General features: G+C 43.1%; 1 protein-coding gene across 1 annotated transcript; it reads right to left on the bottom strand.

Moving 5' to 3' along the window:
• Window positions 1-1759: 1759 nt before the first annotated feature.
• Window positions 1760-17999, bottom strand: LOC130167682 (A disintegrin and metalloproteinase with thrombospondin motifs 8-like). Its single transcript, XM_056374101.1, has 9 exons — window positions 16948-17999; window positions 14647-14886; window positions 10289-10421; window positions 9971-10138; window positions 8945-9237; window positions 6261-6447; window positions 5301-5473; window positions 4701-4876; window positions 1760-4042 (listed from the first exon to the last, which is right to left on the bottom strand). Exons 1-9 carry the CDS (start codon window positions 17665-17667, stop codon window positions 3298-3300), a joined length of 2835 nt encoding a protein of 944 aa, XP_056230076.1. The 5' UTR covers window positions 17668-17999; the 3' UTR covers window positions 1760-3297.
• Between the last annotated feature and the right edge of the window lie 113 nt (window positions 18000-18112).

Raw genomic sequence — 18112 nt, 5'->3', positions numbered from 1 at the left:
CACATGGATTTGTTTTCTTCGTGACATCAGAGACATTACCGTGATGTCAGGGTAGCCAGTTTGTTTATTATCACAGGCTTTCTTTTGTTAGACGAGCAGAACATCCTGGTGCCATCTGTTCTTCAGGTAAATGACGCACATGCACCCGTCCGTCCACATGAACAGAAAACGTGATTCATCAGACCAGGACACTTTCCTCCACTGCTCCAGTTCCAGCTCTGTGGGATTCGGGCCAGACGGGCCAGCCTTCACTCCCCTCGGGGGCCCATTACCCTAACGCCAGTTTAACAGTCATCCCTCCTTGGATCACTTCTGGTAGGTACCAACCACTGCACACCTGCAGTTTTGGAGATGTTCCAACCCGGTCGTCTTTCCTGATTCCAACAAGTCAAGCTCAAGAACTGACTGCTGACGTGCTGCTGAAGGCTGGTGTTGTACTATCTGCATCCGCAAGCACACAAGAGTCTGTTAGGGTCTGAGTGACGTGAAGTGCGTCATCAGAGAGTGTACACAAGGCTGTGTGTGGACATTTGTGGCTGTTATAGTACAAGGGCACCGACTGTTAATGTGTCCTCCAAGCAGACGAGAGAGTCGTATAAAAAGGATAGTGTTATACTTTCTTCATCCGCAAGTACGCGAAGGTTTGAGTGACAAATATGTCATCGTTAGAGGGTGTAAACAAGGCTCTGTGTGCACGTACGTGTACGCTACACTACAAGGGCACCGACTGTGCGAGCGTCCTCCAAGTGGACTAGAGAGTAGTATAATAAGAACAACTATGTGTCCGCACTGTCTGCAGCTGTTCATGTTTAATTGAGGCTTAATACTTCCCACCCCATTGACAGGTGCCGCTGTAGCAAGATAATCAGCGTTATTCACTGTTGTGTCTGATCGGTGTTCACCAGGGAGCTGATGAGGGAAAGGGGAAAAGGTCAGCGGGTGGGTGTGGGGGAATCAGGCGACTGGAAAGACAGGAAGGGGTGGGGTCACTGCAGGGCAGGTGGAAGTGGCAATGAAAGATTTAATAGCTGTTTCTATTTTCTAATATTTCTTAATGTCAGACATCAAACTCATTTTTTCCATTTCCATGGAGCTTGTTGAACTGTGAGAACACCAGGATGGAAACAGATTTAAAGTCTGATATGTTGTATTTTATAAATACATTGGTACGTTGTCAACGATCCAAACCAAACCAAATTCTGTGAATGATATTACGGCCACTCCGGTATTTGTAACCCATCATGATTTTCACGTCCGCCGAGCTCAGACAGCTGCGAATAGAACACGACTGACATCAAAAATAGGACATTGTTAAGTTACAGCTGTTGCCTGTTAAACGGAGGTTCCTCCCTAACCACAGCTACTGAGTATTTTCTCCCTTTATTTCAGATGTCTGAGCAGAGAAACTATTCCAATGTGGGAGGATTTTACTGAGCATCTTAAGGGGTTTGAGTTAGTAAAACGTGCAATGAAATCTGCCGCACCCAGCTGTTAAAAGCAGTCGACCCACCTACGTAAAAGAATTCCATTAGTCTGGTCTTCGGCGGTCGGGTTTAGTGTCCCGTAACGGTCTAAACGAGCGCTGTGGAAAACATGGAAAACTTCAATGTTTGTTTGGAATTTATGGGACATTTTCAAGTATGTGTACTCACCGTTCTGGAAACAACAATCTGGTTTTTACAGTTTTGGATGCAGACGTTTGAGGAACTGTTGCCTCTTGTTTGTCACTGAGGATAAGGATCAGTAAAGGAGAGCAACGTACTGACATAAATGTGTTTATTTGACCATTTTTATGACAAAAATCTCAAAGACAGCAGCATTTGCCATTTTAATTACATGTCCAAGGTAAAAACTTTACAAAAATAAATAGCTTAAAAAGGAAGCTGTAATAATAAAATAGTATGGTCCTTCACTGAAGGGATATAGGCCTAATACTTCATCTCTTTTGTTTTATAACATACTGTAAATTAACAACAGGAATGAAGAAATCAAATATACATACCAGAGTCTGAAAACAACTGTGAGGGTTTAACAAATAAAAGTCTGAAAATGAATAAAATCAATGTTATTTTTTCATATACACGATAGATAGTAAGCTAATAATTTAACTTAGTAATAACACCTCCAAAGGAACATTTGTTGCATTGCAAATTGTTTGTACCGCTATTCGTCTCCACTGCATCATAATGCACCTGGGAAAAGGCTAAAGTTCAACTACAGGGCAGAGGGAAAGTCTCTGTCGTGGGTTGTTCTGGTCGGGAACGACCAGTCGGTATCTAAACTAAAATCTTTACACATCATGTAAAACTCAAATTCTGTTCATTTCTATAAATTCTACACGTGCAGTTCACCAATTCAAACTGTTTATTGTGATTTAGGCCTCATTTTAAAGTCCAAAATATTGTCAGGTTTTAGCGTCAGTGGATGTTTGTTTTTTTTGCATATTTCAACAATGCTAAGTTTCAGGATAAAAACATGACATCTTCATCACAGTCACATCTTGGTATGTGTGCATAAAAGATAAGGAATCAAAACAGAAGCACATTTCCACAAGGCTTGAATCCCAGCGCCTCAATCATATGGACCTACCTCAATAACAGGTAAATGGCTTGATCAAAGCTTTATAGGGGATTGAATGGAGGTATATTTACACTGTGCTGGTGTTTGACAGCAGGTTTCGTGCCGTTGTTCTAGCCCCACTTTAAACAGACAGCTAACTCACCAAGACAAACTGCAGGTGTTACCAAACGTTATCCCAACAGGGTGTTTGTGTTGAAAGCGGAACTAGAAAAACTTCTCATTCTGGAGAAAACACACACACAGCACCTTCATCTAGCATCTATACAAACATCACATGAGGTAGATTTCCATTGTTTATAGTGGTTGTCAAATGTCAACAAAAGATGACAAAGCAAAAAATTCAGGCAAATGCCCTTGATGTGACTCGATGTGACCAGTTGGTAACATGGACGGATTATGAGACAGTGGGCCACTGACACAAAAGAACGACTCAGAGATGTTGTTTGTCATTTTGCTTCTTTGTGGTTGTTTTGCATCTCTTTGTTGTCATTTAATATCTGTTCGTACTCATCCTGTGTCTCTTTGTGGTTGTTTTGCAACTCTGCAGATAGTTTGTTTTATATTTGTTTGTGGTCATTTCGTGTCTCTCTGTAGTCATTATGTCCCCTGACCCCCGGGGGCCCCGGTGCCTGAGCCCAGCATGACTGCTCAGTAATCCATCCATGGTTGGTAAGTGCAGTCAGACCAAAGCGGGAGAGTTCACTGTACTCATGTTCTTCATAAGCACTCCTGGTTGAGACATTCTCCGTAGACCGGCTCTGGGATTTTGTTCGGGTCGCACTTCTCTGGCTCAGCAGTCTTCCCAGTGTAGTCTATGCAGAGGACGCTGCGGCGGCGCTCGCCCTGGCCACAAGTTCGTGAGCAGGCGGACCAAGGTCCCAACTGCCACATGGGACACGGCGCGTCCCCACAAGCCCTGATGTCCACAGGTTTCAGGTCTTTGTCGCACTGGCTGGAGAGGATGCCTGCACTGTCTCGGCATTCAACGTTCCTCCTGGACCACCCGGAGCCGCAGCTCTTGGAGCACTCAGACCACTCCCCCAGCACCCAGTCAGGCACGCCGAAGGGCTGAATCATATGCAACGACAGCGACGAGCCCTTCCTCTCCTTGGATTTATTGAAGGTCACATCTCTCGGGATGAAAAAGGTGTATTTGACCTTAGGCAGGTTGGCGTCGCCGGCGGTGGCCAGGAGTTGGACGGTGATGGTTTCCTTCAGCTGCCTGAAGCTCTGGATCCTCTCCAGCGTGGTGGAGGAGCCGCTGTACTTCAGCACGGCACCGAGCACAGGGATGTCCTGCTCCACCGTGGACACAGAGAAGTTACCGTTGAGGATGTAACCACCGCTCTCTCTCTTTATCGCCAGGTAGTTCCCGTCATGTTTGATCCCTCTGTGGCTCCGCTGCTTGATGTCGATGTTTGTGGCGCCAATGGGAATTGTCACAATGTCACTGTATCCGTATCTGGTAGAGAAAAGACAGAACTTTGTTTTGATCATGAATAGACTTTGTTTTGCCTTAAACTGATTTAAAATTTTTGGAAAATGTTTTCTTTCAAGAGACAGAATAGAAAATGGATAAAAGCAGGTCTAGGTTCTATATTAATACTGTGAAAGTATCAAAGCCTCAGTCCACAGAGAAATGTACACAGCCTGTATTCAGAAACTGAGCCTTAAAACCAGCCGTCAGGACTTCTGGAACTTTGTGATGTCACAAAAAACCACAAATATATCTTCAACAACACTTAAATAAAACACATGGGAAGAGGAAAATATGGAGCTTTAAGTGCATGGCTGGAACTGGGAGGAAGTTAGCCTAGCTTAGCATAAAGAAAACAGTTAGCCTAGTTCTGTCATATGGAAGATACACTTATAGACAGAACCAGGCCGTAATATGTTTATGCTCTCATAGCTTCAAAATATTAACATCAAGATAAGCAAGCAAGAGGAAGTGATGGTTTCTCTGCCACAGTCTTGATTCACTCAGAGATCAACACTCACACAACTTGATATCAAAACCTTCTCTGCACTCTCCTGCTCTGCAACTGTAGAGCAAGGAAATGAAGACGTGCACTTCAGTGAATATTCAGTGTAACTACATTTTCTATTTTTACACCACTTACGTTGCTTTGTTGTAGGAGCCTGTGATCTTTCTGCAGGTGAGCCCGCTTCCTCCACACACTCCACACTTATCCACTCTCCTGTTGGATCCGATCACCTGGTCGCAGCCCGCCTTCACACACTGGCCTTGCACACACACCGATGTGGTGTCGGGGCCGCAGGTCGTCCCATCGATCACCTGCGTCGACACAACAAGAGGGTGTTGATTCTACACATACAGGTGCAACGTTGTCACAAGGACAACTGCAAAAAGGTTTAACTTAAAGTTTTTACAAGCTTTTTCCAGAGCTTTCAATAACAGGTTACAGTTTTCATCAGTGGATGAAGGTTAAAGGATACAATTAGGAAACATCCTGATTGTGCAAGACCTGATTTTAAAGCTCCACCCACTGATGAAGACCATGAGATGCAACTGAAAACACCTAAACAAACTGCCAGACTCCTGCTGTGCCATGTAAGATCTACATGTCACTGACAAACAAAACTGAATTTGAAGAAATAGTTTCACTTTGATGGGAAAGCATCAGATCGTATCAGAGCTGGAACACGTCATGTGTAACATGGTTGTGTTGGAGCTGTGGCGTCGAGCGCAGACACTGTACCTTGGATTCGAACACCTTAAATTCGCTGCTGCCTCTGGCCCTGCAGAACAGCTTACACCTGTCTCTGGGGGAAACGCCGGCGTACTTGGGTATCCACTGTTTCATGTTGCCGTTGAAGTCCAGGTAGTGGAGGCTGTTGTACTTCTCACACTGCTCCTCTCTGAAACTCTTCCCTGTGGGTCAAACACGAGGTCGTGTACAACAGATCAGATAACAGGAAGCTCTTCAAAATATAATAACAAATCATTTTCAAAGTAAAATCTCTACCTACCAGAACTATAAAATAACCCTACAATCAACTAAGTTAATAATAAAACTTTTATTATATATAATATAATTAATATATGTTAATAATATAAGTGAATAAGTCTGTATTTATATTTCTATATTGATCAAATATTTGAATGATGTTATGATTGATTGTTTGCAGTAACATGTATATCAGGCTGATATACTGGATGTGTTCCGGTCTAAAAGCCGAAACAATAAGTCAATTAGTTGATCAATACAAATTTAATCAGAAAATATATTGATAAAATTCAACTGCCAAGTCATTAATCAAACAAAAATACCACTAATTAGTTTCAGTTGTGAGAAATGTAATATTATACTGTCTGCCTGAAGGTGGGAGGTAAATTGATTCCATGAGCATGATGATGACGAGGATGATGATGATTGGTGAATGATGATTTTTGTCATTATTTCTACTTTGTCAAATGAATAAAAGTCTGGTCAAAACACTGAATGTTTGTATTTGGTTCAAAAACGTTTGTTACATTTATTTAAAATTACACCGGATTGTTTTTATAGTTTTATCTGCTCTTTTTCAAGCACTTTGTAACGTAGTTTCTGTATAAATAAAGATTATTATTATCATTATTATAAAATAGCAAAATATTACAAAGGATCAGTTTACATCATATAGACTATCAGCAGCCTCAGGTGTGTGCTGATCCTCACCTTCACTGTTGTGGCAGGGCAGCGTGTTGCAGGACTGGTACTGGACCCTCTGGCCCTCACAGTACTTCCCTCCGTTCTGAGGCACGGGGTCGGTGCACTCCCTGTAGGAGAACTCCACCCCGCCTCCACATGTTCTGGAGCACTGCTGCCACGGTCCCCACGAGCTCCAGCCGCCGTCCACAACCACCTGCGGTACAACACGAGCGAGAAAAGAGGGGGAAAAAAAAAAAAAGAGCATTCAGAGTATTTGGTTAGAGCTCGGTGCCAAAGGCAATCTCAGCTGCTCGGTCCAAAACCACAGTCTGGGCTTCTGGGTTTGAGGCCGCACAGTGTGTTGGCGTGCCGCGCCTCCAGCCCAGATCTGAGCTGGAGTTCGGCACGCGCCTGCTGTCTGCCTCGACCCATGTTCCCGCCACATGTGTCACTCACCGCTGGGGGAACCTGCCATGCTGCAGCTTTGTGAGGCTAAAGTATGAAAGTAAGTGTGTGTGTGTGTGTGTGTGTGTGTGTGTGTGTGTGTGTGTGCAGGATATATGGGCGTGTGTTTGCTATCATGGGTGTCCTTTCCAGATGTTTTCTGAGTTTGGAGCAGCTAACATCACAATTCATAAACAGATGTGTCATTATAAACACGAGGAGAAGATATCAAGGCAATCAAGCTAAAATAAAACTCTGAGACGTAAAAACGTTCTTTAAAGGAAGCAGCTGGATTTAATGCTGTAATATGTTCTTTCAGCCTGAACTTTCATTCATGTATTTCTACTTAAAACTGCACAAAGCTGCAGTACTGAAAAGTTCTTTGTATTTATTACTTTTTAGTAGTTTAAGCTGAAAGTCTTCTCCTAAAACACAAGATTTTTAAAGCAGCTTTTTGCATTAGTTCTTTGGGTTGTTGGTTAAAAAGGAAAATAAAGTCTGAATCAAACAAATTGTTGAGATTGTTAAACTGCAGCTTTCAGTTGTGTCACACAGTTTTCTTCTGCCCAATTGTTTTTGCAATTGTAGACGTTTAAATTTCCATTTTTCTTGGCGCTTTCGGGACTTCTCATCACGATTGGCTTAAAAGTCGAGCATGAACGTTCAGTCTTTACCTCAGAAAAAAACAGATGACCAAACAGTTTTACCTCAAGGTCCCTTTCAACAATATTACACAACTTCTCCAGCTGCTGTTTTCAAGGTCAAGAAAGAACTTTGATTAAGTTCAAATTTACAATTATAATTTTAAACCAGATATTGATCTGGGCAGAACGCAAATTAGCTCACAGTTAATTTAAGATAATAACCGGTGTCATTAATGTTGTAACACAAAACATGAAACTCTATCAGGCCTAAAGAAATCACAGATCTAATTATGATTATATCTGTGGTGGGAGATTGTTTCAAAAGTTGCTGACTCACGAGTTTCACGACTACAAGTTCGTTCACTCTGTTTCTGAGAAAAATGAGGTTTGAACTTCAAAGGAAGTGACTCATCAAAACCTGCAGTTGGTTCTCAGCAGCGAGCAAAACACACACCATCAGCACGCAGCACCAAACAGCATGTACATGAAGTCCGCAGAGTGTGAATGCATCGACATCGTGTTACATGCGTTCAAGGTTAATGTGGTCAGAAATGATTGACAGCTACTCTGGAAGAGCAACGTGTTGTTGTGACTTCACAGCTCTTCAAGTTGCTCTGAAAACAACTGAAACAGTTTTTGGTTGATGTGATGATTCGTCCTGCTCTTTCTGTGACAAAGTCCACAGTCCTCGCTCTGTGTAAAGCTAATACAAGGTCTCAGCAGTGTATTTTCCAAAGCTACCTCCCTTTTAATACACAGTCTCTCTGTCATTGCCTGGATTTGGTTCCTGGTTGAATTGTATTTACCTTGCGATTGTGAAGTTGGCACCGTGGCAACTTTCCATTTATGAAATCCTGTCAGTAAGTATAACAAACCGCTGTGCAGTGTTTTGGAGTCTGATAAGTGTTTAAACACATAATCTCTTACTGCAACTTGACTCAAGAGATCGTATTTGTCCCTGTTGGAACCTTTTTAAACAACACGCCGCCATCAACGCAGCCGCCTGCACTGCTTCAGCAGAGGGCTGTTCATTGGTCTGAACTCCTGCTAACCTTCATTTTTGCACAGCGGGAGGAAGTGGAGACACGTCGTCCATCTTTATGTACACATTACTACACATCACATTACGGCGTTATGAGCTTGATATGGTCGTTGCATCAAAAGGGAAGTAGCAACATTAGCATTATTCTGGAGTCGTGTTTCTGGATATCTGATGAATGTAAGTCCAGTGTATATTCTCTCTCCTTCTAGATCGATTTTGTTTCCAACACTTCATTAGAAAATATTCTAAATCGCTGCAAAATCAGCTGATCAATCTCTGTAGGTTTGTCGTTCAAACCAATATTGACTCTTGCAGATGTAAAGACCATGTAACTTTTGAGCAACGGTGGAAACTGTGTTCATAATTGACAATTCAAGAAGTGAAGAGTCATAAAGTCAGTGAACTGTCTCATTAATGTCAGTTACGCAGCTACGTTTGCTAACATTAGCTAGCACTAGCCACCATAAGCTACTGGTCATACCGGACCAACGAGTTGAACAGTGGGTGGTTTTATTACCAACATGATTTTTTATTTTTTCCTTCAAAATGAACACAGTGGAAGAAAAACACAATTTTCTTACCAGTGGCTTCATCACCTCTTGGGTTGCCATGCAGGCTCCATGGAGACAGGTCCCGTTGAGGCCACAGGAAGTGCCGTCAGCCCAGGGCAGGCTGCCGTTCTTGGTGGTGCACTGCGGCGTCCCGTCCTCCTGACACCACAGCTGGCTGCAGACTTCACTGTCTGACGTGTTGGGGCAGTGGATGAACTCCTCTCCGAAGGTCTGCTGGCACTGCTGGTCCAGGCTGTACTTGGTGCCCGGAAGCTCTCTTGGTAAAGGCATGGTGCTCTCTGGGACGTCCAGCAGACAGTCCCCTGCGCTCGCAACACAAAGCAACACTGTATGAGACTAATGATATTGTGATTTATGGAGAGTCTGAACTCGACAATGGCAGCAGTGGGACAATGGTGAATGTGTTGCTCTTTGTGTGTGGCGTGACACCAGTGGAAAAACATTCAGGGAAAGTTGTGTCCCGACTATAAAAACAAGTAATTTAAATTTTTTTATAGGCAGGCCAGTGCTCTGAATCTGGACATTTGACAGCTATTCTAAATCTGAATTTATTCATTGTTCCACTAATGATTCTTTATTACATTCAATAAGCTCTTGTCTGGAGTTGTCAATGACATGCACAGTTCGGTATGAACATTCTCAGCCACATGAGTTTTCGTTGGAGACATTTTCCAACTGATAAAGAGCATATTTTGCTGACACCAGCTGTTGCTTTTGGCTGCGGAGGTGGAGAACAGGAAGAGGTCCATAGTATGACTCAGTGGGAAAGAAGGTTCACTGATAGGTCTAGCAAGGATACAAACAATACAAGATGCACGGCACGAGGCGGGGAGAGAGAGAGAGGAACACAAAAGGGAAAGAGTGAGAAGAGGAGGATGTGGAAAGAGAAGAGGTGGAAATCCCGGGCAAGATAAACCCATAATTTGAAGGGAGTGACATGTTTGAGCAGGGAAGCTGTAGTCGGAGCAGGAGAGGAAGAAGAGCATGTTTTATTCAACTGGTAACAGAGCCGCAGTGTCCTGAAATATTTCCTACCGTGTCCATTGTCGAAGAACTCTGTGATGTAGAGAGCGCTGCAGGGCGACCACGGCGCCGTCTTGTTGAGGCTGACAAACAGAGGGGCCATCAGGTGATGTCCTCCCAGGTCCCCGAACAGCCTCTCGCAGGTCTTGGAGTCGTCGTGAGGCATGCTCAACACGTGACCTGCAGTGGGAGAGGACGTGGTGATAAGGATGTGATGTTTTGTTTTTTCCATAAAGCCCACCCGCACACACACACACACACACACACACACACACACACACACACACACACACACACACACAAACACACAGCAATAAAACTCGATCTAACCGAGCTCATGTGCAGCTGTGAAGGCGGCTTGGAGGCCGTTGTCTTCGATGACTGAGCAGCTTCTCTTGGGGTCGCACATCGTCCCGACGTCGGCCACGCCCAGCGTGTCGCAGCTCTTCTGTCCGCAGATGTCCTGCAACACAAACACAGCAAACACTGAAGAAAATGGAGCACGAGGTCAAAAGGTGGTCAGTTCTTAGTAGTATGGCTCTTTGACTAGTGGTATATCTCTGCTGATTGACTGGAATACGGCGCATGAAATCAGTTTAGCGCTGGTGTTATAGTGCAACACGCCATCCCCACCTACACATGATGATTCTTACATGCATCACACTCATGGTATATCACTGGTTATTGACTCCAGTGACGGTTTTGCACTGAAACAAAATTCCAATTCTAATGTAAAACAGCTCATTGTGTGTTTAAAGCTGTTTAATGAATGTTGCTAATGTTTTCCAGCCGCTCTGCGTCTGATGTGTTTCAGTTTGTGACAGCTGACAGAGGAGCAGACTTATTGCTTTGGATGGAAAATTTATCATGTTGTTACGGCTGTAACTTTCCACAGTTTAAAACGACGTGCAGTCTCTTTGTGTGATCCTGCGCGGCTGATCGATGATCCTGATTAAATCCCGTGTCAGGAGTTTACACTGCTGTCCGCTCTAACTTTAATATCACACACCTGGCAGGTATCCAGTCACTGCTATATCATGAGGAACGAGCAGGATTTTCATACAAGCTAATATTACAAATACAATTCTTGTAATGCTAAACTTCACTGTGTGAGGAGGCTGCTGGATTATCAACCAGTGATGTTGGTTGTGTCTAGGTCATTTCTTGCTGCCTGTGGCGCTTGCTTTGTGTATATGCTTGTTTAGCATTTATCATTGCTACGAGATTACCTTCTCACATTAGCTAGCCAGCTGACAGAAGTCAAAGATGGGATGTGGTTAAAAATAAAAGCGGCGTGCAATGCTAGGATGTGTGCTGCAGACAAATCTGCCTCTGGACAGTCATTCTATGAGCAAACTGCTTTATTTTATAGTCTTTAGATTTCTTATTCTTTATTTCATCTATGCATTAGCCGTGCACGGCTAGCTCAGGGAGTTGGCCTTCGACAAAATTTGATTGATGCTAATGTGCGTTAGAAAATGCTATTTTTATTTATTAGTTATGTATTTATTTGTATATTTAACGTAATATGTATCTATATATATTATATATTGACATACAATTGGTATCTACCTGTGGAACACCAGGGGAACATGAGACACAACCCACCATTAACCGTAAAAGCCATGCGCCACCTTAATGATCAGCAGTGACACACCACTCAGAAACAAGAGCTGCGTTCACTCAGCCTCTTCTCAATCTCTGCGCTGCTGCCAAACAGCTTTAATGTCATGGAACACCAAGATTTTTCCACTGAAACTAATAAAAAAAAAAAAAAAAAAAAAGCATACTTGTAGCGGATCCAATCAAACTATTTCATTCAAATCAATTCAGGTTTAGTTCTCGTCATGTAGAATCAGCTGTAATCAAACAATTTGTGACAACGACACTGTGGAGAACAGACTTTATCTGGGGTTTCATACATGGACAATGTTGTTAAAAGGAAGCACAGTGACTGTTTGCTCAGAAACATCTGGCAGACTGGACGATTGAGGAGTTAAAGACATTATTCTGTCATATAATAAATATAGTAAGTGTTTGGGCAGCTCTGAGAGACTGGTATATTAATCACGCAGGATGGTGAGCCTTCACCGTCTATTTACTGTATGTCCAGTTGTTTTTTCTGCCATTTTTAAAGAAACAAATCAAAAACACGTTGCTCAGTGTTTCCGTCGTAAAACACAGCAAATAAATATCTGCAGCTCGCAGCTGTCCGGAGCTGTGGTGTGGGAAAAAGAATAGTGTGGTCTATCAGAAACCTTCCCCTGTTCGAGAAGACGTCTGGCTGTGGAGGACGGAGACCGACGCGTCCGTGGCTTCGCCTCAGCCCCCCCACAAAAAAAAACAAAAAAAAAAAAACCCCACAAGGCAGAGCCCTCTGTGATTCAAAACACATCTGGACTTGGAGCAGCAGTTGAATGCAGCCCAGCGTGTGTTTGTACATCACGTTCCACAACAGCATCTGTCACTCATGTACAAACACACTCGCACTCACACACACAAAGCGAGATGTGTGGGTCAAAGCAGACAGACATACAAACACACACATACAGTATAAAACCACAAAAATCCATGAGAAAAATGTTTCCACTACACACAGCGGAGGGTAGATTCTGACTTTCACAGCATCCAGCACCAGTGGCAGCTCTCTCCACTGACTGTTGGTTTCAACTCTTTACCCGGCTGCACACTCAACCCCTGACCGTTTAGAGTGTCGTCATCGTGTCTGGGCTGATTTGTGGGGGCACTAAAGTTAGCTCATCCTTCCATCTTCTACATTTCAAAGCATATCTCCGCGGAAATGGAAAAACAAACACAAAGCAGGTTTGGCTTGAACGGTGGTTTTTTTTTTTCCCCTCAGATCGAATGCTGCTTCAACAAGACTGCAGAATCCCATATGTTCTCATCATCATTTCCCCTGATCCGGGGTCAGACTTACACGCTAACGTCATTCAGTAAACCAATAAATATCAAGCTGCAACCAGGGCACTCCCCTGATGTATTGTCTGCTAACACCTTGTCCACATGCTCGCACCAGATGAAAGACAGCAGCCAAATACAGCAGAACAAGCCAATCACATATCAAACCCCAAGGACTTGTGAACTGCTTGGAAAAGATTACAGCTAACTCCATCTCTACAATCCATTTTCTTGACCTCATCTTGTTTCTAGTCTCACACGTGTTAAGAGCAATATACTATATGACAAGAACCTGCCCATTTCAGCTGGGACCTCCTCCACATTACAAGTAAATTGCCTCAAAAATTCACCTGTGTTGCTATAAAACACATCTGGTTTTAAGGAATGGTTGTGTGGTGGAGGGTGATGCCTCTAATACCGCAGCATGCGCCGCAGCTGGCCCGACACTGAATTCCACCAGGGTTTAATTCATGACTCATCCTTGCTGGGTTGGAGAACAAAATATTCCAGAATATCGTGGGTGAATTGATTTTACATTCTAGTAATATATTGTAAATAGCTCACAACATTGTATGTACTGTTCGATGCTTTGAAGAGAAACCTGATCACTGTTATCTATCATGATCACCGTCCCTCTTGTAGCTTGATTCCAGTGTTTAGATATTTTGTTGTTAATACTTGTGTTTTCAAGCTGCATTCATTTTATTTTCTTTGTTTTTTCTGCCACTTGGGGGCAGAGCTCCACAATAAGCTTAAGATTTTTACAGCTAATGTGTTAGCCAAACTAAACTGACTGTTGCGCCCGACACAGAGAAACATTAATATTAATTTTGAACTGTGTTTCTGGTGAGCTGACAAACATAAGTCCAATATTCACTCTTCTTTTAGTTCTTGAAATATATCTGCCCCTCCCAAATGTTTGAGAGCTAGTTACTTACTAACTTGTTTTCCATTTGGTGCTGGACAAACAGCCAGTTTATGTTTTATAGAGTTTTCTCGCTAAAAAGAGGTTCCTGCAGCTGCTGAGAGTGGAAAGGCATAACCAAAAAAGTGTCTTCTTTCTTCATGACCCATTGTTTATATAAAAAGATTCATTAATGCAGCTCTAAATTACAGTTCATGCCCAAATATTATAAGAATTCAGCATTTCCAGGAGCCAAAACTCTACAATAAAACTTTCCATAAATGTGGTGTCCCCCAGGGATCCGTTCTCGGGCCACGGCTGTTTTAAATCTGCATGAATATTCCATCAAATTTAACACAAGATCCTTTTATTAGCTTTTTTCCCCCAGCGATTTCAACTACATCTCACAGTCTTCCTCTGTAGATGAAGTTTGCTCTTTAAAACTGAGATGGCTCAGTTGTTATCACGTGACCCAGGTATTGGAACTGGGTTTGGGTTTGGTCCGGTATTCAGATAAGTTGATGTTTCCAGTGTTAATTCAGTCTCTTGTCCAAGGTTAGGGTTAGGGTCACTGTTGTTTCAGTGATGAAGTCTCTGTGATAACTGAGCAAACTCCATCCAAGAAGACTGTGGGTCGCAGATGAAAGCTCCAGAAAGAAGCTAATAAGTGGACCTTGAGTTGAAAGCTTTTTGTCTAGCTGAACCTTCAAGCTGAAACTCAGGCAAAGGTCATCACATTCTTATCACCACGTCATATATATACATCATATATTTACAACGTTTTATGCAGATGATGCTGGGTTTTATTGCAGAGGCCTCGACAACCGTCCTGCAGCTGTAAACCACATCTGTACTCATCCCTCACCTCTCTAGTGAACAGCATGGCCGTGTCGTAGTGCTCTGGGTGTCTCTGGCTCGGTGGATTGAAGAGCTGCTGCCAGGAGCAAAAATTCCTCAGAGCCACGCCTCCGTTACTGGAGACCTCCGGGCCAACATCCTCGTCCTCCACCACCAACATCTTCACCACCACTATGTTCACTGAGTTCTTTATGCTGGGGTGCTTGTACAGCTGGGCTGCCATGGACATCAGGGTCAGAATGTAGTGCTGAGAAAGAGGAGAACCAGGACATTTAAAAACTTGAAACCTCCATGAACAAAAACTTTTACTCACAAGCCATTTAAAGAACTTGAGGGCATAGTTAAAGCCAAATGTACCGCACCACAACACCAAGAATCAAAAGATACTGTATCTATGTTAGGCTCTTGAAAGAATCTGGAACATTTTTTAAATATGACATCTTACAATGCCGTGATTGGAGCATGTGCAGTCCAGATTTTCATTATATTTGAGGTCATAGTTTGAAATATCTGGGCAACTCCATCTCTGCACAAACTAGAACCAAACTGAATTATATTTTTTGAGACCAGTGTTACATAAACATTTTTTAGGGGACATGTAGAATTGGTTATTAAAGAGCTGTGACTGAGATATGTACTAAACAGGACCTTTCTGCCGGTGACAGTGTTTCTAAATAATTCAAAACATAGCTGTGATCTTATCATGTGCTGCAATCTCTTGGCCGACAAATATATACAGTATCTGCAATGAGCTAGAAGTGGCCAATACCGCTGATGTTTCAGCTGGGCTCCATCACACACCACCTCTTCTCACACATGCAAATGAAAAGAGCAATTTCCATGGCTTAAATTGGCTGAGGTTCCTATTTAAGGTTGTTGTTTTGTTTTGTTTTGTTTTGTTTTGATTTGATTTTGACTGTGTTTTAAACAAAATAAAGATGACTAAGTAATTAAGAAACTGCATTACACTGCGCTACAGCAGTGGCTAACTGAAGCATTAGTCATAGTACGAGAGCATGAATAAAATTTTCTTACAGAAATAACCGTGTGCATCATTACTCATGTACAGGAATTACTGTGCCTCTTAAAATGGAAACTTGACTCAAAAAGAGACGTCATTGGAACTTAAAGCATGGAGTGCTGCATATTTCTGTCTTGTATTGTAATTATTTGTTATTATTATGTGTATTTGTGCCTTGTGTCTCTGCTGCTGCTGTTGGAGAACAGTTTTCTGACTAAACTGTTAAAAAAGTGTTATTTTATACCTTAATGTCTTCTTCTATGTGAAGAATTCAGTAAGAATCCCTTTGTTTATAAAGAGCTGCCTCCAAATAGTTTAGTTGGGGATGATTGTGTTGTGGGAGGTAGGGATGGGCAGGGTTTGTGTCTTAGTGGACAGCTTGTAAATCATAATGAATGTCCTCTTGATATTTTATCTAGAGAACATCCAGAGTGGGATGATATTCTCACATAAACAGATTTTCCACATGTGCTGTAAACACACCCGACGTGTTTGTTTTCTCTATCCGAAGCACTCACAAACCATCCTTGCATCATAGACGAACCAGGGTGACATGAATGAATGTTAAAATGAACCTGTCCGTAACTTTCGTCCACTTGTCTCTGGTGCCTGGTTGCCTGTGACTGACTGTGGTTTGAGGCTGAGTGTTTGGCAGCTGAGGAGCTTTTTAAGCACAAACAGACTAGAATCTGGCTGCTGCAGATTGTGGCAGGATCACAGATTGTCCTACTTTTTTAAAGTAAATAAATGTCTTTGGTCACAACCAAAGGATTGATATTGTTATGGAAGATTATTTCAGGAGATCTGTCATTTAAAGACACCATCCATTAGATTCTGCTGAATTTAAATATTGAATGTTTGCAGCAGGATTTAATGGATTTATAAGACGGAGCATAACAGATATTGTAAGCCCTGTGAATCTTCCCTGGATGATGCTGAAGATTTGCTGCCAAATCATGACCAAGTCCTGAGGAATGTGGTTCAGCATTGCTTGCATTTCTGTTCCCTGACCTCTTTCTCAGCCTGTGGAAAACAGGGAGCCCACCGGTTTCCTCCCCAGCTCCCAACATTTTTATGAAGCAGCAAGGAAAAACAAATCCCTGCCTTATATTTCCTAGGCTGTGAATCCTGACTGAGCGGGAGGGATGGTGGAAATAAAGAAGGAGAAAAAAAAACAGATGACGTCTGCTGGATTTTGTTTATGGGACAGTTGCGAAATTAAACTAAGGTGTGTTTAGGTTCCTATCAACTGTGTGTGCAGGAAAGAATGATTTCATCGTGTCTGACCTTTATTTCATCTCCATAGAAGTGGGTCATGGTTGAGTCAGCTACCACCAGGGTCTCTATGAACCGTGGCGCGGAAACAAAGCGTCTCCGGCGAGGTTCCCTCTGTGCGTCACCGTCCCCGTGCGTAAAACTTTCCCCATTGTGCTTCTCCGCCGCATGATCAAACAGGAGGGAAACACTGGGGCTTCTGGTGAATGTCCTCCTCCTGATGACATGCAGCTGCTCGGCGGAGTCTGGCCCCAGGCTGCCGCTGAGTTTGGGCTCAATCAAATACTCTTTGCCCTCCGTGATGAAGGAGCCAAAGATGCCGGAGCACAAACTGACTGCCACAACCGAGTTCTGATCGTTATCTACGTTCCCAGAGTAAAAGCAGCCCCTCAGCTGGCCTTCACTGTCCTCTGTCTGGCTCATGAGTTTCTGGAGATCTGTGTCCGGGACAGGTTTGGCACCTGAGGCGCTGCGTAAAGCGCCAACATCTCTGGCTCTGATACGCTGTATGGTGAAGGAAGGAGCGATGAAGCTGGTGTCCGGTATAAGATTTAGAGTCAAGTCCTTGCCAAACGCGCTGAGGACAAACCTCGGCAGCTCCTCGCTTCTTTTCCAAAAGCGGCCACTGACTCTAATCCGCACAGGTACAACATCCTCTGATTCAAACGGAGCGGAAAGCGCCGCGTTCATTACGCACATGGATAAAACGATCAAACGCACAGTGGGACACATCTTCTGCAGAGGGAGTTGATCACAATGTTATTAAGTCCTTTATCTCTGGAAAGTGGCGCGTCTTCCCCGGGCGAAAGAGAAACTTCTCAAAATCAGAGATCTCTTCAAATTAAAAGAGATTTTCCGGTGCTGTAAAAACATAAAACCAGTCTCAGTCAAATGTGTCTGGTATTTAATTTCAGTCTGTCTGAGTCGTTTCTAATTCCCAGAGCCAAGCTCAAGTCTTGTTGTACCACTCACCAGCACCGCTGCAGTCTGGACATATCGGTGGTATTTATACTTTCTGCTCTTCCTTGGACATGAGGGGGTTTATTTTTGATATCCTGGAAATTCTCCTCCCACTCGCACTTCAGGAGAAACTGGCGGATAAAACGGATCCAATGAGAATAGGTCGACACTCCCCCCTTCCGAAATAGCCTGACAACCGCGTTCCTATTATTAACCC

This window comes from Seriola aureovittata, chromosome 4 (genome assembly GCF_021018895.1).
Source record: "Seriola aureovittata isolate HTS-2021-v1 ecotype China chromosome 4, ASM2101889v1, whole genome shotgun sequence".
Lineage (NCBI taxonomy): Eukaryota > Metazoa > Chordata > Actinopteri > Carangiformes > Carangidae > Seriola > Seriola aureovittata.
Note: the sequence above shows the minus strand (reverse complement) of the source record. Positions and strands in the feature narration are given on the sequence as shown.

What these genes read in the sequence shown, in the direction of transcription:
- LOC130167682 (XM_056374101.1), bottom strand. Translation starts at nt 17,667, where the DNA reads ATGTGTCCCACTGTGCGTTTGATCGTTTTATCCATGTGCGTAATGAAC. An exon ending in CCATGCTGTTCACTAGAGAG is followed by an intron (nt 10,422 to 14,646) that starts GTGAGGGATGAG and finishes TTTGTGTTGCAG; the next exon opens with GACATCTGCGGACAGAAGAG. An exon ending in AAGAGGTGATGAAGCCACTG is followed by an intron (nt 6,448 to 8,944) that starts GTAAGAAAATTG and finishes GTTGTACCGCAG; the next exon opens with GTGGTTGTGGACGGCGGCTG.